General features: G+C 37.4%; 1 protein-coding gene across 1 annotated transcript in view; it reads right to left on the reverse strand.

Annotated features, from left to right (window-relative positions):
• The window catches only part of KIAA0825 (KIAA0825 ortholog), a 319,903-nt gene that overhangs the window by 180,078 nt on the left and 116,434 nt on the right, over nt 1-23,391 (reverse strand). Inside the window, exons 12-13 of the mRNA XM_045571737.1 lie at nt 17,745-17,855; nt 7,476-7,615 (exon numbers count right to left, since the gene is read on the reverse strand). Coding sequence (XP_045427693.1) covers nt 7,476-7,615; nt 17,745-17,855 — 251 coding nt within the window. The remainder of the gene's footprint in view (nt 1-7,475; nt 7,616-17,744; nt 17,856-23,391) is intronic.

A 23,391-nucleotide genomic window follows, 5' to 3' on the forward strand; every position in this document is an offset into this window, starting at 1 on the left:
GTAGATGAGTGGATTAAAAATCGATACAATTACACAATGGAATACTATCTGACTATAAATGGAACACTATCTTACCCTTTAAGACTCCATGGATGGACCTGGAGATTATTATGCTAAGCAAAATAAACCAGTCAGAGAAAGACAAATATCACATGATCTCACTCATATGTGAATTCTAATGAACAAAATAAAGTGATGAAAAAAATAGGTCCAGAGGCATGGATACATGTTACAGACTAGTAGATGGTAGAGGTAGGGATGAGAAGAGATTAACCAAAGAACATATACAAATATATTCATAACCCATGAACATGGGATGAGATAGAGGCTGGGTGAAGGGGAATTAAGGGGAGAAGGGATCTGTAATACTGTCAACAACTATAGCAAAAAACAACAAAAACAAAAACAAAAAAACCACTAAAAGAAAAGAAACACAGAGTGTAAATGACTTCCTTATTTATCATTAGGGGTGAGAATTCAGGCTTTCTAACCGACAGCCAAAATCCATTTCCTTCTAATTTGTTCCTATGTACGTCCATTTGCTGAATTGGACAGCCTATTTTGTTCTTTCTTTTTTTTTTTTTTTTTTTTTTTTTTTTTTTTTACATGAAGACTAAATATTTGAAGACAGCTATCTTGCCTCTTCTAGTCTTTTCTTCTTCAAGTTAGACATACCTAGTTTGCTCAAGCAAGGTATGGCCTCATTTCTACTTAATATCTTTATCATTTTTGTCTGTGTTGACACTTAAGTGGGCAATATCTTTGTAAACACTTTGTGCCAAGAAAGACAATGGTATTGCAGACAATGCCTGATGACCACTAGGCGTGGGTAGACTAATTGGTCCAAATTCTGCAGCTGCAGCCCTAAAGAGTAAGAGGTGAGTTTTGAGGTAAAGTTATTTCAAAGGGAAATCCCTTCTGTAGGAAGAGACCAAGCCTATCTGTCTAGCGGAATGTCTGCCCAGGCCTTGGGAGAGAAGGGAAAGCTCCATGCTGGGGGGTGTGCAGGCCTCCTTTCCAAGTGACCGCACTGCAGAGGAGTGAGAAAGCCACCTGGGATCTGGGGTGCTGCACAATTCTCTAGGGTTGGCAACTACAGCCCAGTCAACAAATCAAGCCTGACACCTGCTTTTTTATGGCCCACAGCTAAGAATGGTTCTTAAATGGTTAAAAACACATTCAAAATATAATATGCTTAGAGACATGCAAAAGCCATGTGAATTCAAATTTCAGTATCCTTAAATAAAGTTCAGATAGACTACTGCTGATGGGTCTTGAGACATGCTACTCCAAAATATGGTGGGTGAGAAGATTCTAGACCCCCCTACACAACATTTCAAATGATCTGCACATGGGAAGAATTTGGCACATACATTGGACAATTGAATGGTCATTGGTGCTGGAGCAGCTGCCTTTTTCCTCAAGACATTTCTGAGGAACATTGCTGATATAAAGATAGGTGTGCAGGTTAATAATGGTGGATTTTGTAATCAAAGAAAAGACGATAATTTCAAGAGAAACATCAAAAGTACATTATTCAAAGTAATGTCCATCATTAGCTACACATTTCCCCCATCTTTCAGGTAATTTGTGGATACCGTCCCAATAGAACTTTTCTTGTTTTGAGGCAAACCATTCAGAGACCCAATTTTCCACTTCTTCGTGTGTTTTGAAGTGCTGCTCCGAAAGCGCATGTGCCATTGATCAGAACAAGTGGTAATCTGAAGGGGGAAGGTCTGGTGAACACAGTAGGTGGGTTAATACTTCCCAGGAAAGATCGTTTAACATATCTTTAACTGGTTTTCAAGTGTGTGATGGTGCATTATCATGAAGCAAAATTACTTTGCCGTGTCTTCTGGCACACTCTGGTCATTTTATGCTCAAAGCGTGGTTCAAATTGATTATTTGTTGTTGGTAGCAATCAGTATTAACGGTTTCATCTGGTTTTAGCTCTTAATACACCACATCTTTCTGATCCCACCAAATGCAGAGCATTGTCTTTTTTCCAAAGCGATTTGGCCTTGCAGTCAATGTTGATGGTTTACCTAGACCAACTCATGATTTTGTGCATTTGGGATTCTCAAAATAAATCCACTTTTCATAGCCATTCAAAATTCGTTGCAAAAAAGACTTTTGTGCCATTGACTCAACATTTTTCTGATGACTTTTCAGTTTTCCATTTGTCTCTCATTCAGTTGATATGGCACCCCTTTTCCTTCCTTTAAAATCTTTCCCATTGCTTATAAACAATCGGAAATTGCTGAGCAACGTTTAATCTTTCTGCAAGTTGTTTTTGAGTTTGACATGCATCTTCATCTAATAACGCTTGTAATTGTTGGTCTTCAAACTTTTTTGGTTCACCTGGACATTCTTTGTCTTTGAAATAAAAAATCATCACTTTTTAAGTGTTTAAACCAGAGCTCACAAGTATCTTGAGATGGAGCATGTTCACCATAAGCTTCCTGAAGTACATGATAAATTTTTCTTCAAAATAAAGTAATAAATTAAATCTTCCCACAAATGCTCTTTATTTTGGCATCAAATTCAACATTTTTAAGCATAAAAATATCTAAGTTGTTAATACCTTCAGCAAATTTGACATATGAAGTTTTGAAGCTTGCTGTCAATTCAACAAAATAGCATACATATCAAATCGCATATATATATATATATATATATATATATATATATATATATATATATATATCAACATATGTGTAACTCCATCTATTGGGGGGAAAAATCCGCATTATTAACTGGTACATCTAGAATGCACCTAGACCACCATGTGCTTGAGCCAGAGCATGCTAAGCTGGGGCAACAGGACACAATATGGTGAACACATCTCCCAAGGTCAGAGCACCACCGGCATTGCTCCTACCTCAAGGATTAAGGTTCTTATTGGATAAGTAGTGGATTTCAGCAGGGGAGTGACATAATCAGATCTATATTTGAATAAAACTGTGCTTTCTGACTGCTGTGAATTTTCTGATAAAATGATTTAGAAATAGTCTTAAGTAAATTGTCTCTCTAAAGGTCTATAATACACCGGAAGGACAAAACACATACTCAATTCTTTTGCCTTTTATAGAAACAGATACTTTGTTTGATGACCTTGCTACTCAAAAGGGGGTCCAGGGACCAATAGCAGCAGGAGCAGCGCACCTGGGAGCTTGTTAGCAATGCAGAATCTCAGGCCCACCTATTGGGTCAGAATCTTTCATTTTAACCAGCTCCCCCAGGTGGTCTCTTTTTACATACTTGAAAGTAAAGAATACCAAGCTTCATTCATAACATGCCTCTCACAACTCAAAAGATCAGGAAAATATTAACTATAGCATAAGAGAATTTGAATTGATTTATTCATTTTACATCAATCACCGCTTGGTAGGGATGGCAGCCCTTTAGCAAGAATTTTCTGCTGCTGTTTCTTGATTATTTTTAGGCATTTTGTTATAAGTTTAAAAGTACAAAATGTACCATCAAAATGATCCATAATAGAGGTTCCTGATACCTCCCATGAATTGTGCAACGTGAGATTTTGGAAATGTTCTGTGGCTCTTCCTGAATGCTGCATGGTGCGGTGGTGAAAGAAGTCTCTGGAAGCCAGTGGTCTGGTTTGCATCTTTCTGTGCCACTTAAGAGCTCCGTGACTTAGTTAACTGACTTAAGTTCTATGTGTCTCAGTTTCCTCATCTGTGAAATGGAAATGGCCACTGAACCTACTAAACAGAATTGTTGTGAGGATTCAGTGAGTGAACACATTTAAGGCACTTAGAAACAATGTCTGGAACATGTCAAATATTATGTATTTGCTAGTTTGTTGTTATTGTATTACAACTGCACATTACCAGAAGCCAAGAAGTTTTCACTGGAAATCATTCTTGGGGCCATGGGCAAAGGAAAGAATGTTAGTCACACTTCATTCAAATGTCACTTACAGGAAAAGGCCACCTGCTAACAATTGGGAAATTTGCCAAATATTTGTTCCTTTGATGCCTCATGTAAGAAACTGCTTAAGCCATGTGGCCTCAGTGAAGCAATTACCAAAACAATTGCCCTGGGTTTTTTAAGTCAGTAATCCACAATAGTGTCTTACAATTTTAAAGTGTTCTATAAACATTTGTAGTTAAGAGATTTTCTCTTTAAATTTAAGGGGGCCCAATTTAAAAATGAAACTAACATTTACCTTCTCATGCCAACTGAACTGTAGCCAACCAATGTTATAAACCACCTACCACGTGAAATCAGTTTATTTTTATCAAGTTTTAGCAGTGTAAGTGTTCCCTCAAAATAGTGCATTTACACATGGAATTACTATCCATGGCAAAAACATGATTCTTCTTCCTAAAAGCTGCTGCCTATGAAGCATATATTATAAATTAAAATTTCACAATTCATTTATTTAATTTGGCAATTTTCTGATCCTCACTGGAGTTGCACCTCATATTATAAAATAGTCTTTCCATAAATGTTCTGCTGATTCTTTTAAAATAAAAAGGAATTCTGATACATCACTTTCATAGAGCCATTCTAAACACTACAGATATCACTTTGACTAAAAGATAAACCCTTTGTTTTCATCTTTATTGTATAGTTGTCCATCAATAAATTTTTGTACCTAACAGAATGTAATCACTGTTTAGTGAATGAAAAGAACCTTTAAAATATGTATAATAAAAATTTTCTTAAATCTCTTTATCCTTACTCATGAAACAACTTATCACAAAGTTAAATTTTATCACTTAGATTGAAAAGTCACTATTTATAAAGAAAAACTCTCCCATAAGAAAAGAAAGCTGATTTTATTCAGCTTATTTTATTATAAAATTTTGCTTTCCTAAAAATATGATTAAACTTTTAAATTACCAAATGGTGTTTTGAAATACTCGGAGACTTCTAAGCAAATGAAAGAAAATTTCTGAAAATTTTCACAAACACATTTTTATTACATAATAATTTCCATCTTTGTCTGGTTAACAAGATTCCATGAGTATATTGTTTCTAACTTAAAGTGACAAGGCTTCCACTAGAACTTAATAAGTCAGTCAATCAATTGATTAGTAAATTCTGTCACTTCATCCTTTTAGTATTTAAAGTAGCTAATGAATTCAATACAAGACAATACCAGAGCAGCTATGTAACCCTAATCAAACACCCAATAGCATTTGTTAAAAATGATGGGTATTTGAGCAGATTGGGTAAATACAAATGTGTACCCTATAAGACCAAACTGAAGTTTGATAACTGAAGTCTCTCATACATACCAGAAGGTGGATCTAATACTTTTGATAAGTAAAGGTGGGATTTATTTATAGGAAAACATGGTTAAATATTCATAACTATAATCATTCTTCCTCTACTTAGTGGCTATAGCAGTATAATGAAAAGGTTTGATCTCAATTGATTTTCTATATAACTCTATCAATAGGAGACCAGGCCCACAAGTCTCAACAATTTTATTAGAGTAACTCTCCAGCTGTGTCAGAGACTATCCATGTCACGTAGCCACCTTGTTTCATAGTTTATGTCCTAACTGATCATTGACTGGCCAATTACTGGACTTTCCTTATAAAAAGCACTATTTGAGGAAGAATATAAAAATAACTGAGTGGACCTGACTTTCTAGCTGGAAAGACCAGTTAAATACACATGTATCAGAGTGTCCTGGCTGATCCAACCTGAGAGCAGACAGATTGCAGTTATTCCTGGTACTTCTCGCCCACTTCAGCATTTAATATGTGTAAGTATTTGTATAGGAAGGGCAGGGGGCAGAAAGCTCTGGCTTGGTTCAAAATCCAGGTTTATCCATCATTTATCTATCAGCTGTCTGTGTCTCTGGGCAAGTAACATTATCTTAATCACTATTGCCATTATTTTTAACAATAGTATATAGTTTATAAGGTTACTAGAGGCCCAGTGCACAAATTCGTGCTTGAGTGGGGGCCAGCCGGACTGCCCCGATTGGGGCAGGCCGAGGGGGGGGGGGGAAGGAAGGATGTGAGAGGTTGGCAGGCCATCCCCGCCTCCAATGGGCAGGGGCGGTCGAGGGCAGGGATGACTCCGGGAGGGACCCAGGTGGTTGGTGGGCTGGCCCTGCCCCCTGGTCGAACTCTGGTGGAACTCCTGGTGGAGGGGACAATTTGCATATTATCCTTTTATTATTTAGGATTGATAAGAATAAAATTAGATAACAAATGTAAAGTGCCTAAACAAGTCAACAGTAAATGTTGGCTACTTGAGGAAGCACCTGTCTTCCCTTTAGGAGAGTGGCGTTAACAGCCTGAAGCCAAAGAGATGTTTTCCAAGTGAACCTGGGAGATGTAAGCCCCAAACAGTATTGCTTGGCATTGTAAGGGAATAAGGTCGGATTCAGGTCATTTCCAAACTTGTGCTTGAAAAACAATGAAGCTTGAGATGCTGTGGTGACACTGATATCACAAATTTTAAGGATTTGAGAGCACCAGGAGAGAAGCAATATCCTCACAAGGGCTCAGCAGTGAGGCACCTCCCCTATGTGACTTTTGGGAAGCAAACATCAAGATGGGTGAGCAGATCTGAGAAATCAAAAAATTCCCTGAAATTACTAGAGTGATTTGGACAGGGGAATGTTAGGCTTCATTCCTGTACCAAGGGCCTGGTGACATCTGCCTCACTCATATACAAGTAGACTAACCCTGCTTCTCTCTCCCAGCCTTGCCAGCAGCCACTGCCATTGCTAATCAGTCCCGCCTCTCTCTCCAAAAGGTAAGCAGCCTGGCAAACGGTCAAGCCTCCAGTTGTTATGGATATTATGACCCTGGTTCTTTATATATATATATATATATATATACACTCTTCAAGACCACTGAAATTTCTAGTGTGGTTCTAATGTAATTTCTCTCTCTCTCTCTTTTTCTCTCTTAGGCCCAATTCAGACTTCTGTTTTGAACATGTAACTGTGTTCTATAGTTTACTTAGGCATTTTAAAGCCCAGATATTCAACACATTTATATACTTTTATATAATGATAGTTATGACAAAATAGTATTACCCGTATTTTCCAGCATATAAGAGGACCCCCTAATTTTACAGTTAAAACACAGGTTTAGGCCTATATTCGCTGTATAAGACTACCCCCCACTTCAAAGAAAAGACTTACTTTGCCGTCAAAATCTGCAGGTAATTTTTGTGCAATTTTGGTCTTTTGCCCTCCGATTTTCGGTTGACTTTTTTTCGTGTCAAAAGTCGTCTTATACGCCGGAAAATACGGTATATAAAAATATTGTTTTCTCTCTTTTAGAGTCCCTGAAAAAAAACTTTCCAAAGGTTTATAAAGCAATTCAATATTTTTCCTACTGCTAACCCCATTGACTGTTGATACGGTGCAATTGGTTTTCATCCCTCTGCCAACATTTAAGTATGAAAAACATTTTCATTCAATTCAAACAATGACTGGGTTTTTTTAGGACATTTTCATAATTCCAAATACTCACTTGAGCTCTTCAGCAAGATTTTCAGCAAAAAGCCATCCTGATGCAGTAGAGTTTCCAGAAGCAGGTTCCAATTACAACCTGGCTGGGCTAACAGCAGTTTCAATTGACCCTCAGTTGTCAGTTGCCCGGCTGATGGAGTCCTTTCAAATGCAAGATAAAGATGGAATAATGAAGTTAATTTATCTATGAAATTAATAGCCTTAAAGTACAGATGTAATGCTAACTCCCTTAAATGTCAATTCCTCCAAGATTACTCAGAAAATGCTTTCATGCTTGCTTACTTTAGGGTTGCTCAGGGAAGGAATACATTTAATCTCAACTAGCTAAAAGCAAATTAACATTTGGTAGCCTGCCAAACTTAAAACTGATACAAAATCACCATGCCTATGTTCTACAAAACTGTATCTGTTTTAGTTTCACGAAGCAAATAAAAATCATGTATGCATTTATTTAGAATGCATTTATTTGTTCATATACCAACTATATGAGTGCCTACTAAGAGCTATAAACTCCTTTCATTATTCATGGAAAGAAGTTCCAATGGGTTTTTACTGCTTTGTAATTTGTCTTGTACAATGATCGTTGATAAAACTAAAGGAATTCAAAGTTTCTGTCAAGGGTCAACCATAATCTAATTATTTAATATGTAAAGACTTAAATCAGCATGCAATTATCAGAACCACTCTAACAATCACACTGCTACCAACTTGGGTAATTGTTTCATCAAAGAGAAATAATTCCAAGGCAAATAAGCTTCTATTTGGAAAATTATCTCAATGTTGGACAGAAAATCAAAGTCAGGTCTACCATATCACCACGTTCATTTATTAATGGGTCTGCATGAGATAAGAAAGTAAAGTAGAAACAGAAAACTGATAACATAATTCATGTTTTCCTTCTAAATCTTAAATTTTAGATTGGCTAAAGGTCACAACATCTAAAATCAGTTTACAATCACAACAAAAAGGCAGGAAATGATCGAACTCAATCTGGTTGCAGCCATAAGGACTGTGGGAATAGGGTGGCATTGGGAAGAAAAGGTGTGATTGGGCAATGTGAGCATGTGAGTGAAAGGACCCAACTTTACAGTGGAAAAAAGACAGAACAAAGGGTATTGCTAATAGTAACAATTTATGGGATCATTTCAACATGAAATTTATAGAGTGGTGAATGGTGAACCATCCAGTTATCAACATAGAATAACCAGTGTTTCCCAAACTTTTGACATATGTTGTACCCCTTCTATAATTTTTGTAACACTGAGTACCCCTCATACTCATGAGAACATAGAATTAGGCGCAGCTAAGCACAGTGCAGTGCATATCCCCACCAAATTCCGGTGCAACGCGTACCCCCACCAAACTCTTCCCGTACCCCTCGGGGTACGCGTACCACACTTTGGGAAACACTGGTAAACCATTAGTTTTCATGCCTGGGAACTGGACCAGCAGTGTGAGCATTACCTGTGAAATTGTAAAAATGCAAATTCCCAGGCCTCATCCCATCTGAATTCTGGAGATGGGTTCCAGAAATGTGTGCTTTAACCAGCCCTCTGCAGGAGATTCTGATGTATGCTAAGATTTGAGAACCACGGTGGTAAAAGGTGCTTTCTGGTGCAAGTTTGTAAAGAGAGACCCACCTGGCATCCCCTTTCCTGACTCTGAGCCTTTGTGTCCATTCGGGTCCACTGTGGCTGCCAGCCCTGCAATAATCCTTTACTAAACTCTACCCATCTTTCAATCTACAGCAAAAATGTTGCTTTCTCTGTAAAGTCTTCACTAAACACTTCTCTCCACAGTGGTCTCCCTCACTGTGAATTATAGCACTTATGACAAATATACACATTTTAACACTTTATTATTTAATCAAGTAAAACTTTTCTCTCTACCAGATTCAAGTCTTGTGAGGACACAAGAATTTGTTTTCTAGCTCCAAATCTACTAGTGAACCTAGCTGATTGAAAAGTAGGCTTATAAATGGCAAAGCAACTTTTTTTTTGATGCTCTGCCAAAAAGCTGGTTTAAGCGAAAGCGAGAGGATGCAAAGATAAAAATGAAGAAGTTTCAGAGCACCTACTCTTTGGCTTGGCTTGGCATTTGGATCATTACACAACCTTATGATGCACAAAATCCTTCAGCCTGCATCTGAACTTTGGGCCAACTCAGACTTCCCATGTGAGATTCGGATAAACATGCCTGGAAACAGGGAAACTCCTTGGACAACTGGTGAGGCAATGTTAGCTATGGGAACTCCTGCTCTGGGTGGGTGGGGAAGAGAGAAGCGGGGAGTTATCTACTTAACTCTGATGCAGAGGAACCAAGCCCACCAGTTCTGGTGCTCTGAATTACCTGGGTGTTCCCAAATTGGTCTGCCTCTTGCAGTAGTTCAAATATGGTCCCAAGGGAAGAATCCACTAGGAGAGTCCTTCAGACAGAAACACTGAAGCAGATCCTTACAATCATTGTCCCTATTTCTCTACTAAATCCCAAGTGCTAACTTCTGGAAACTTGCTTGGGGTTCAGTAGATGTAAAGCAACTAGTTGGTTGTAAGTGCTGTTTTAAAATGGACTTAGTTTTTGAGCATTTCCTACACATCTTATTTGAGTTGAGTGCCAATTTAAGAATACACTTAAAGAATTGAAAGATCCAGTTTAATGAAGTGTAGAAAGGGGGAGGGGGTCTTTGAGAGACAATCTGAAGATAGAGATTGGAGCCAGATCATAGAGGGCCTCATTTGTGGGCAATTGGAACCCACTGAAGAGTTTAAGGCAGATGAGTTTCCTGATCTGACTGCCGTGTGGAGAATAGATTAGAGGGGTTAGTGTTTATGCTCAGCTCTTTAAACATGTAATAAAGCAAAATAATTTGAGTGTAATTTCACTTCACTGTATTTGAATACCTGGTTATAAATAAAACCTCTCATTTGGCAGATGGGAAGCTGTTTGTTGAAATGTACCTTAATTCTGGTATCTTTCAACTTATCACAGATTTTTGAAATGTACAGTAAAATGACTCACTATGAGAAAAAATAAAATATTACAAAGATTCCTCAATCTCCAAGCTCTGAGTAATAAATGCGTTGAGGAGTCTGTGTTGGGCATATGGAGAAGCATATGTTCCCTCATCCTTTGAGCTGGTGGAACTGTGAAAGTGAGATTACCCTCACAAAAAAATGACAGAAAGAGGAATTTTATATATATTTATATATGTATCAAATGTGTACATGCTGGATTTTACTATAATATAAAAAAGAGAACAAAAATGTATAAATCCACTGGAATGTATAAATCTTGTATTGGGAGACAGGATGAACTTATGGCTTGGTTATATTAAACTTATATTCTAATAAGTACAACATTTCTAGGGAATGAATTAACCTAAAGAATTTTTCAAATCCAGGTAGTAAGCAGTGATACAATAATGAGATTCAATCATTATTGGTTTATGAAAATAACAAATTACTTTTACAGAAACATCAAGGAAAATATTAGTTGTCTTCAGGTGTGTTTTATAATTTCTACAATTTAAAAATATGTATTCATACTACAATAGAAGGGTTTTAAAAAATCTTAGTTTTATTAGTGCACACTAGCCTGAGTTCCCACTGCAAGATGAGAAGGCTTACCACATGACCATTCGATTCATTGATCCTATATATATATATATATATATATATATATATATATATCACACAGAAGCTGCTAAACTAGTAGAACATTGGAATGCACTTTGAAATGCACAGCTTGCGGATGGCATCCTGTGGTATTAGGGCATTCTGCTTCCGGATTTGATATTTACTTCGAACCATAAGCCAATATATGATACTATGTTCCCAATAGATAAACTGTCAGGGAGCCAACAGCTGAAAGTAGAAAGGCAACTCTCACCAGTGCTCCTGCTGACCCACTTGGGGAATGTGTGTAAGCCCTGTCGGCATCGCAGGAGTGGAGGTCCTGCTTCTGTGGTGGTCCTCTATGAGAGGAACATTGATGATTCCACTACACTTAAATTATAGTTGCCATTTAGGCATTGTTGGCTCCCCATGCCAGCAGTCTATGGGGCAAAGAAAGGAGTTACTATACCGGCAAGGGTGATTAATTATCATGAGAAACTAGATTAACCCTAATTGTCATGATAAGCTATCATAAAGTGATTAGGAAGGAGAATGTCTGTAGTTCAAGGGATTCTCCCTTTTGCTTTCATGACTGATAATCACTATAAATAGGTGACTGAAGTGACTATATTCTGATAGGTAAGGTCTCAGTGACTCCCCTGGGCAACAACACAAATTAGCTGATGGTAAAGGGAAGTTGAAATAAGAGGTAGAGGACTGTAATAATGAATATCATCTGCAAATCCTGAAATTATTGCAGCAGGGGACACTCTAGCTTGTCCCACTAACTCTAATAATTTTTTTAAAGACATTTTAACCAGCCATCACTGAGAAGAATCAATGATAGAACTGAGTGAACTCAACATGGGGAATGGGTGGATTTCAATGGTGCATGGGGGAGACCAAAGCAGAGGTCAATTTCCCCACATTCTCTTGCCTTGACTACTACAGACACTGGCCTGATTTCTGACTATAAGAACCTGTATTTCTCTACCTTCCAGGAAAACAGGCTGGAAGAAACAGAAAATTAACACCCCAGGGCAACTCTCAACCAAAAACATATGAAAATTGCTGCATAAGTATCTCAGCATCCTTGCTTCTTTGGTGGGATGACTCTGAGATGTGAATTTCCCACTGGTTTCAAAAATTTCCCCAGAAGGTTTAAGTTCTGGTTACTCCTTGGTAGTTGGCTTTGATTATACTAATCTTTCTTTCCTTTCTCCCTTTGTTTCATTTACTCACTCCCCTTCCAGTGTTTTCTCCACTTCGAAGATAAATTACTGCCTCTTAAATGCGTGCGTCAGGGTCCGTTTCTTGGGGAAATCCACATGATTTCATCCACATTAGTATTCATCTTACTTAATCCTTGTTTCAGGATCTTTGAGAAAGGAGTTCAAGTTCATTTAGCTAATAAATGTGGCTGCTGGACTTTGAACCCAGGTCTTTCTGACTTTAAAACTTATGCTCATTCCACTACTCCAGGTTTCTGTCCATTCAACCTGGTTGTTATTTGATGGGTCAGTTGTATTTTCCAGCATTGAGGATGTTTGGCTCTATTTCATCTTCTGATTGAAGATACCATGTTTTTGACCCAAAATCAAGTTTGTGGTCTCAAGGCTTATTCCCAAATTGGAGACATATTATTCAAGGTATCTAGGGACTGATTTCAACCAGATGGTTCCTGTCAAGGATTACTGGGCCAAATTTATACCAGAGACCATAAGTTACATGATTCAGAGAACAAAGGCAAGGGCATAACTAAAGATAAACTTAGAGTAAAAGCCCTAAAGTGGGAAAATAAAAGCGGAGGAGAAACCCAGGAATTACTATTACTACTCTTGGCTTTCCAAAACTGATTCTTTAGAATCTTTCTAGGGAAGTAAGTAAAGACAGATCTGTAAAGCAAATTTGTCATCTTTTTTTTTCTCAAGAAAATAACTTTAGTACCCCAGAAAAAAGTTAATGGGGAAAAAAAACCAAAATTTTTATCATTTTAACCAAGATTGGGTAAATTATATGTGGTTATAGCATTGAAAATGCTTGAATATATTTTAATCTCTATAATGGGTATAGACATGTCTCTCTGAGTTTTACAATTAAAGATGATTCAATAAACAGAAATTAAACAGAAAATCACTTGAATGTTTATACAGAGGATATGACTTGGTTTTAAATAACTTTGTTCAATAAGGTAGACTAACACTCAAAGAGTATCATTTTTTTCAGAGTTGGTTGTATCTACACTATTCAGTGTACAACTTAGAGGGTAGGCATTCAACCTATGAGACTTAGGGCATTTCCTGGTTCTAGCAAATTAACCTTTTTCACTTGAGATGACCAAATTAACCCTTTTTCACATTTCCCCCAAATCACCCAAAGATATTAGTACTTAAAAGTCATAGCCATAGCTCCATACTTTAATGTTAAACAAGTTAGCATATCCTATTTCTCAAAATCCAATTTTAATTTTTAAAATAATATTGCATTTCAGGTATCAGTTTTGGACTCTGTCTGAAGGCTAATCTAGCATCTGAGACCCTGGACACTAATGACTATCTTAGCCTCTCCTTGTGAGGAGCAGAGTTATTTGGCTAGAGCTTTTAATATTATTGGTCCCCAACTACTGGTAATTAATGGCCTGTTACAGGGAGATCAAGAAAGATCTCTCCTTGCCCTAGCTGGTTTGGCTTAGTGGCTAAAGTGTCAGTCTGCAGACTGAAGGGTCCTAGGTTTGATTTTCATCAAGGGCACATGCCTGGGTTTTGGGCTCGATCCCCAGTGGAGGATGTGCAGGAGGCAGCTGATCAATGATTCTCTCTCATCATTGATGTTTCTACCTCTCTCTCTCTCTCCCTTCCTCTCTGAAATCAATAAAAAAAAATCATATCCATATATATGTGTGTGTATATATATATATAAATATGAATATATATATATATATAAAATATGAATATATATATATGAAAGATCTCTCCTGGCATCACACTTGGGATAAGTGCAGAGAGCCCATGAGAAAGCAGTTCAATATTTTTTACACTTTAGCACACTTGTAGTGGGTCCTTTTAAACATGTTTAGATAATTGATAAAATCTGCAACTTCCTGAAACATACAGCTCTTCATTAAAACGATATACTGATTGATTGTTTAGTAAGTACCTATGTGATGAGTGCTATGTAGGCACATTAGTTCACTTAATCCTCATGACTCTGCCATGAGAGTATCTCAGAAGTTAAAGAAATAAGATGTTTCAAGATGCAAGAAGCACATGATGATATCACTTTCTCTTTTTAAATATATCAACAAGATTGTATTGTATTTATGTTTCAACTTCCTCACCAAAATATAAAGTTTCATATAATACATGAAAACTAAAGCTCACAGAGGTTAACCCACTTTCCAAGACTACAAAACTATGCATCTACAAACCACATCTAATTCATGGGAAAACCTATAGTTGTCTTCTATTATCTTATTGTTGGTTCCTTTGCTGTGTCCTTATTTACATAAAACTTCTAAACCATGATAGAAAAAAGATATGAATACATATAAACCTTAGGATATCTAAGCATTCAGTACCTAGTTCATTTGACATATTCACTTCTTTTAATAACTGCTCCATAAGCACGTGACATTCTCTCTGAAAATCTTTCAAAGATCCAGCTGCTTGTCCATCCACAGTCAGGAACAGCCACTTAAGAGCCTGGGTGTTAAAAAGCTCTCATTACTTCTCCCCTGCCTGTTGGCTCCATGTCAAAGCTTGGCACCTCATCAGACTGTAAGCTCTCTAAGCTCTTTTCCTCAGTCCTGGGGAACAGCTGTCAGCAGCAGCTGGGAGAGCAAAGCTCTTTTTTCATCCTCCTCCCAGATGTTCTCTCTTCAGGATACTAGAAGCCACCTCCTCAATAAGACCGTGCTTCCCATGACTGAGCTTAACCACTCAGATCAAATGTGTGAAAATAGCTAAATGTACCAATTAATATGGTAATCTACAATAATGAAAGTATAATATGCTAATTGACCAAACAGCCAAACAGCAGAACCACCATCTTGACAACCACACTATGGCACACACTGGTGCCAGGCCAGCCAAGAGGGGTGTGATGCAATTGGTTGGGGGGGCCACCATCGCTCCATAATCACTCCACAAAGGGAGGCCCAGGCCAACCTCTATGGGTGATTGATCAGGGGGCTATGCAGAACCGGGGAACTAGGAGGGTGGGCACTAGGCCAAAGTGAGTGCAGGTGGGGGTGGGGCTGCAATGGCCCCAGCAGCTGGGGCTGCGAAGGCCTACCCTTGCACAAATTTTGTGCATTGGGCCTCTAGTATCTAATAAAATACTACTTTGAACATACTTATTCCTTCATTCATTCCTCAACTAATATTTGTTGGGCAATTTCTATGTGGTAGGCCATGGAGTCAGAATGGTAAGCAAAAATCAGTCTCTAATTTTATGGAATTCAGTTCACTCTAAAAACTGGGACAGATTTGATGATGTCATAATTAATAACCTGCAGTTTGCTCTTAACTATAAATCACAATGATTTGTTATGTAATATTTTTTAAATCAATCTTTATAATAAATCCACATTAGTCAATCATATGGCTATCTCATAATTGATTTATCTAATTCCATAGTGCAGGATATTTATTTCCATTTTATTCACTCACAAATAATCCTCCCTTGAACATGCTTACATATATAGTTTTGTCAACAGTCTGGTTAATTCTTTATGATTCTTTATAATTGGATTGGTTCCAGGAAATGGACATGCTGAATAAAGGGGCATAAATATTTCTAAGGTTTTTGATACAGCTTACTAAAATGTCCTCCAGAAGCTTGTATCAAATTACATTTCTACTATGGTCTGACTAGCCATACCATGTTTTAATCCTTCTGTTAGGATAATACTGGAGATCTGTTGCTACGCAGAGCAAAAAGAAAGGTCTGTCTTACTACATTTATGCTGGCTTTAGGTATAGATAAGAGAAAGAACTTAATTATAAGAAGTAGCTACCGTATTTTTCGGACCATAAGACGCACTTTTTTCCCCCCAGAAGTGGGGGGAAAAAGTCCCTGCATCTTATGGTCCAAATATAGCCTACACATATACTTTAAAAAAAAAAAAGTTTTTTTACTTGCCCGGCTCTGTGTGGTCTCTGTGTGCTTGCCCGGCTCTAAAATGGTTCTAAATGCTGCTGTTTACTTTACAGGGTTGATTACATGTGTTTATGACTGTGATGTTGGGTTTTAATGCACATAAAATATTTTAGGACACTATTTGTTTCAGAATCTTTTTTTCTTCATTTCCCTTCTCTAAAAACTGGTGCGTCTTATGGTCCGGTGCGTCTTATGGTCCGAAAAATACGGTGCTTAAAAGGTAGAAAACTCATTTCTGTGTTGATTTCCCAGGCCTCTAGCTGGACTGCACAGAGCAAGCCTAGAGGTGGAAGTCTTATAGATTAAGATAAAAGCAGATAATACAAATGGATTAAAGCAAATGTGAAAATAACATTGGAGAACAAACATGTTTAGAAGTCTGGGAATTCATCAAAATGACCAGGTTGTTTGCTAACTGATACAGTAAAAGATCCAGTTGTTTAATTTGTTACCTTTCCAATAAGGAATATTAAAATATTGGCTATTTAATTCTCAATGTCATAAGTTTGTATTTACATGCAAGTGGACAGAGTACTGAGGGCATTCCACTTCTAAGAATCAATCATAAGGAGTTAATCAGAGATGTTGAAAAAGTTTTATATTTAAGTGAAGTAACAACAATATATTGGGGTCTTTGAAGGTAAGGTCTGTGTCTCATTGATCTTGTCATCCCTGTTAACTATGTGAGAATAGGCATGTAATAGGTAAATCATATATGTCTGCTATGTCCACAATGACTTTGTGTATAAGATTCTCATAATCCTCTATTTATGGGTAGGACTCATGAGAAAGGTACAGTCAGTCAATTTAGATGATGAAATCACTGAGAGTGTATTTCCTAGATGAATCAAGAATGTATGGGGATTAACAATATGATCTTTAGCTACAATAATATAGTTACAGATACCTAGGAAAGATACTTTCTAATGATATATTTAGCAAAGAATCAAATTAATTTTCTACAAGATGCCCCAAAATGTCATTAGATTACTCTGGAAGTACACTTCATGCTTTAAATGACTTATATTTAAATACTGCTAATAAAATAATAAAAGTGAGTTACCCTATCAATAATTTTAGAAGTTACTCTTCTACTTTTACCAAGGTTCTGAATTAGTTACACGAATTAATCAGTTTTGCTGTCTTTTTTTTTATTTTTTACAATTAGTTGGAGAACTGCCAAATCCCCAGTCATGGGTCAAGAAGGATAAATTTTTAAGTGACTAGGAGATTAGCTATAATAGAATTAAACTTCAAAAAATCACATTTTCCTGCTGTATCAGTACAGCTAGAAGTTCGTAGAATAACTTGGAGGCCTGTACTTTGGATTCTTGAGCTAAAAAAAAAAGAAAAAGATAAAACAATACTCTACTTACCGTGACGTATTATAAAAATTTGTAAGTTCTTTTTGTAAGATGCATTTATTTCTGTGGATAAAAGTTTCCATTAAAGTTTAAAAATATAGAATCATAACCATAGCATTTAGAGGTTCTCACCTGAGTAAAGAAGGGTGGAAATGCGATAGGCAAGAAAGCCAATGTAATGGTTTCTTAAAAAGTGGCTTTAAGGAATGTGAAGCAGAATCATCTATGTCATGCTGAAAGGCCCTAGGGAAATAAAAATAATTATTTCAGTGTACATAGGAAGCATGTACTGTTTTTATTTTCACATAGTATTCTACGGTAATGATTTTTTTGTATTGTGCTAGAATGAACAATGCATCCATATCATCCACTTGGGATTTATGCCAGTAGGTGAGTCACAGGCCTCTATATAACAATCCTTACACTTGGGAAGGTTATGACAATACCATTACCATTTAATTTTTTAAAAACTCACATTATAGCCAAAACCGGTTTGACTCAGTGGATAGAATGTCAGCCTGCGGACTAAAAGGTCCCAGGTTCAATTCCGGTCAAGGGCATGTACCTTGTTGCGGGCACATCACCAGTAGAGGGTGTGCAAGAGGCAGCTGATCAATGATTCTCTCTCATCAATGTTTCTAATTCTCTATCCCTCTCTCTTGCTATCTGTAAAAAAATCAATAAAATATATATTAAAAAAAAGAATGAAAAACTCACATTATAAAATTTGTCAAAAATAAACGTATAAAGAATAATAGTACAATGAATACCACTTATCTCTCTCTCCTCAACTTAGATCCAATAAATGGCAATATTTTGTCACATTTGTTTCATTAATGTAAAAATGTTTAGTATAAAGTTTCCTCTTTTTACTCTTTAAAGAGATCTACAAAAAACTAAACAATTAATGAACATTTATAATTAATTTTGTATTTTCTTAAAGGCCCATAGAGAGCTTGTAAATAAGAATTTAAGTGTAAAATATTTGCTTATTACTTCAAAATGTGAGCAATTTGGCCAGACTCCCTGGTCTCCAACTATCTTTAGAGAATTGACTTTAACATTTTTCTAGATTGGCCCAAATTCAACAATAAATCTTGAGGAAATGCGAAAGAATTTGCTACATAAAATCTTTAGTAGATAGTCAGTTTAATAAAAAATTTATAGTAACAGGAGGCTGTATTTGCCCACTTGGAGTTAAGAGCAACAATGGGACCACTTTAGAAATAGAATTGTTTGAAGTGTAACTCTTTCTCTTTCTCTAAATTATAGAAGCAATAGCATCTTTTAGGTAATATGTAGGACAGAATTTCATTTTAGTCACTGTCTTTTCATTTCACATCCTGCTTTTTGTGCCTTTGCATTTTCTAAATTTGACCTCTTTCCTATTTGTCCTATTAAGTAAAACATCTTCTGATTAAGAATACTTAAGACATTTTTTTATACTTTTAATATATCATCTCCTCTTTGAAAGCCATTTTTCTCACTAATTTTCAAAATAGAACAAAACTCCTTAAATAGGTTTCAAAATCAGGTAGTCATATATCCACTCCATGCATTCCATTGTGTGAACTAGAGAGATAAGCAGAAGCTAGTCAGGATACCAGAATATACTTTTATAGGGAGTCTGGATTTTGATTCAGCAATGAGGATTCACTGAAGAGTTTATAACATGAGAGTGACACCACCTATTTGGTCCTAAGGTTAGAAACAAAGAGAGAGTGAATAGGAGACAAATGTCAATATAAATTAAATTAATATGGGTAACAATATTCATCCCCTAATGACATGTGGTTGGAGATGGCATAAGGGAAAAGCAGAAGTGAAAAGAATTGAGGGAAAAGAAGATGTGTAAGATGACTTGCATATATTTTAAGTTATAGATATGTTGAGAGAGCTGCAGACAGTTGAAATACATTCAAAAAGAGACATTCAACAGGAATTTGGGTTTATTGATCTAACCTATACAAGAGACATCTGGGTTGAAGATACTGATAGGGGCATTATTAGCTTGACAGTGAAGCCATAGGAATCACCCAAAGAAAGAATATAAAATGAAAAGATGGCCAAAGAAAGAACTCCAGAACACAATGATATTTAAAGGGTGAGGTGAGAAAAAGAAGCACTCAAATGCAACCAAGAAGGAATAATCAGAGAAGTAGGCAAAGAACCAGGAGACAGTGACAATAGGAAAGCCAACGGAAGACAAATGGCTAATAGTGTCAAAAGGTACAGAGAGAGTAAGGAAATGGAAAAACAAAAATTGGAATTAGTGATTGGGTATGCATGGATAACCTGACCCATGTTGTTTGTTTAGCAATACGAGGGCAATTGCAGTGATGTGATTCTATTAAAAATCTAAATGATGAATGTATTGAGTAAATGGTAGGTGTCAAAGTGGAGACAATGAGCACAAACTATATTTTAGGAGGGAAAAACAGTAGTCAAGAAGGGATACATTTTAATGCAGGAGAAGTTGGGGGAAGAACCAGAGTGGAAAGAATATTCTGACATTGTGGAATAGGATGTAAGTGTGGTTAGGTGAAAATATTTGCTTTGGCTGGGAAAAGAAATACATTGATCTCCTGTCAAAGAATATCAAGGTGACTAGGGATCAAGATAATTATTAAGAAGGGAGATAAAATCAAGTGCATTTATGATGGTCTGGGTTTTCTCAGAAAAGTACAGGGGCAAGGCCATCTGCTAACAAATAGTGGGATGGGGGCTTCGCAGGGGGTTTGACCAAAGTAGGTGATGGAATAGGTAACTCTTTAAAGTTTGGACAAAAAGGTATTTTATGTTGTCAAAAGATATAAAAGAACAGCTGAGTGTTTGTTTGTTTTTTGCCAGCAGTGTTCTAGAGTCTTTGGTAGAGAGGCCAAGAAAGAGAGGTCCAGAGCAGGAACACGCAATAGACAGAAGGCTAGAAAAAGGAGGGGCTTGCTATAAAATGCGAGGAGATGCAGCAAGGGGTCTGGAAAGAGAGTCTCAAAGGAAGTGACAGACAGGGCGGAAGCATGGGACAAAAGAGAAGGGGCTTGGTGAGAGAGCAGGAGGAACTGGAGATGGTAGGATCACAGCCTCTGCCTACTTTGCCTACCTCTTTGAGCTCTTTGCATAAATTCCCATGTGTCCAGTTATCTCGGGGCCACCCTACTTCTCTAAGAATAAACACCTTTCCTACAGTGTGCTGTTATTTTCGGCTAGCCACTGAAGATCACTAAAGGCAGTACATAGGCACATGTAGGAGATCTGGAGCCAGACAACCTGGGTTTGCATCAAGAGTGTGCTTTTTATTACATGTGTAATGTTATTTTAAAATTTATTTTGCTTCAGTTTTCTCATTTGTAAAATGGGGATAATAATCACAATCACCTCAGTGTGATGATTCAGACAATGCATATGTGGACTTAGCCAAGTACGTTGTAAATAATAAGGACTCAATGTATGTAGGTATCCAATATAATAAAGAGGTAATATGCAAATTGACCCTCATGCCCTCACAAGATGGCTGCCTATGACCAGGCTCACAGGGGAGTTAGTGAGGGAAACCAAATGATTGAACAGTATGCTGCATGGGGCAAACCGGCCAGCAGCGGGGGGTTAGTAAGGGCCGACTAAATGACTGAACAGCAGGCTGCGTAGGGCAACCAGGCCTGTGGAGGGAGGGCAGTTGGGGACAATGAGGCCAGCAAGGGGGACAGTTAGGGGCGACCAGGCTGGCAGGGGGATGCAGTTGGGGGCAACTAGGCTGGCAGAGGGGGCAGTTAAGGGCCATCAGACAGGCAGGCAAGTGACCAATTAGATGCCAGCAGTCCAGGATTGTGAGAGGGATATACAACTGCCAATTTAAACTAGCAGTCAGACATCCCCCAGTCTGGAGAGGGAGCAGACTGGGCTGAGGGGACCACCCCCTCATGCATGAATTTTGTGCACTAGGTCTCTAGTTATTGGTATAATGACAGTTGTAAATACTCCTAACGGTCTATGACTATCTCAAAATAGATGTGAAATTCCAAAAGTCTAAATGGTTGCCTAGTTACAGTTTTACCCTCAAGTTTAGAAAAATAATGGAGTATCTAATGATAATGGAATGGTTTTTGGTGCCAAATTTTCTTAGACTACAAATCACTGGCAATCCAATACTTCCCAGAACATTTCTGCCAGTACCTAACCTCTTTTACTTCACTGATGGTTTCTCAGATGTACTGGTAATAGTGAGAATATTTGGCTATAAGAAATGTTATGGCAGATGTTTATAGTCTCAGAGGGAGTGGGATCTGTATGAGCATTTAATTCCACAGCAAGATCCCAAATTAGTTTCATTATTCTGGAGAGTATAACAGGGTGAAAATTGGCCCACAAGCCTCAATGGGAGAATGAAATGACGAGCTAGCTATTAGATAACCTCTAATGATATTTTGGTATGCAGTTAAAAGAGAGGATGCTCTAAATAATTCATAGTGAAGAGGAAAATATAATTGTATGAGCTACAGAATTATATTTTTCAGCAGACATAAAAGAATTTTGACATAGCAAACTTAAATACTCATTTTAAAATTAGTAATTGTCTATTGGTTGAAGCAGAATACATGTACTCACATCCCCAAATTAGCATATTGTAACGATGGCTTTGTTAAGGGAATAGAATGAATATGGGGAAATTCTTTGCCTTTGCCCTTTTCCCAGCATCAAATAGCCCAGGCCCCTTTTCTCCCATTAATACCATAAAGCCTCTGGGCTCATCACACCTCACCACTTGAGCACTCTACCCCAGAACCAGCCTCCTGGTCCTCAGATCTACAATTATGCTATCTTCCGTCCCTTATTGCATTAATAAATTGATTTATTCCTTGGACTTATGCAGCCAGCTGCTAGAATGAAATAAATCCAACGCACATAAAAAGTGAGAACAAGTGATAAGCTAAAGAGCTGGCTGGGTTTTATGCTTCTCTTATGCACCCTGCTTTTGGCTGCCCCGCTAGTGGAACTGTGTCTCAATATACAGCACAATGTTAATGAAATAAACCTCCGAGATGGAAACAGGGCAGCCCAAGGGTCAGGTCAGATGCCTTGCGTCACCTGTGCCCACCACAGTGCCCGGCCATTAGAGGTGCTCAGTAAATAAAAATGTCAACAGGTTGAACTGCTTTGAAACTAAACTATTGAGAAAGCTCTGGAATGCTTGAGATAACTGAGGCCATGTAAGCCTTTCGGATTGCCTTAAAATCACAAGCAACTAATCATGAATCCCAAGAGACAGCCAAATTCAATTTACTTTACTATTTTAGACATAATATTAAGTCACTGCTTTGCTTTCATAAGCCAGTGCTACCCCTGGGACTGGTAAGTAGTTGCCTAAATTTCATTAAATGAGAGAAATAAGGATACGCTTGAAGTAAAACATGGTTCGCCATATTCCTCTTGCCCCTTTGGCTTGTGTTTCTCATGATGAAAATAATCCTTTGAGGTTAGAAAATTATGACTTAAAGTTAGAAAATGACTATCACAATGCTTGGCCTATAGTCTACCATAGTAAAGGTCAACCATAGTAATTAATGGTTAAATTAAAAAAAAAGAAATATGAATAAAATGTATTGTCAGATCCTGCGTAGCAGAAAGGGGGTTGAATTTGGGGGCCATCTGTGAAGAGCAGTCCTGGGTGGTACACAGCCAAGGGGCAGGTTGAGAAGAGAACATATGGTAGAAAGATAGAATAAGATTGACCCCTGAGAAAAGAGCAGAAACCAGCTAGTCAAAGATTCAGGACAAAGGCCTT

This window comes from Pipistrellus kuhlii, unplaced genomic scaffold (genome assembly GCF_014108245.1).
Source record: "Pipistrellus kuhlii isolate mPipKuh1 unplaced genomic scaffold, mPipKuh1.p scaffold_m20_p_4, whole genome shotgun sequence".
NCBI classification, from domain to species: domain Eukaryota; kingdom Metazoa; phylum Chordata; class Mammalia; order Chiroptera; family Vespertilionidae; genus Pipistrellus; species Pipistrellus kuhlii.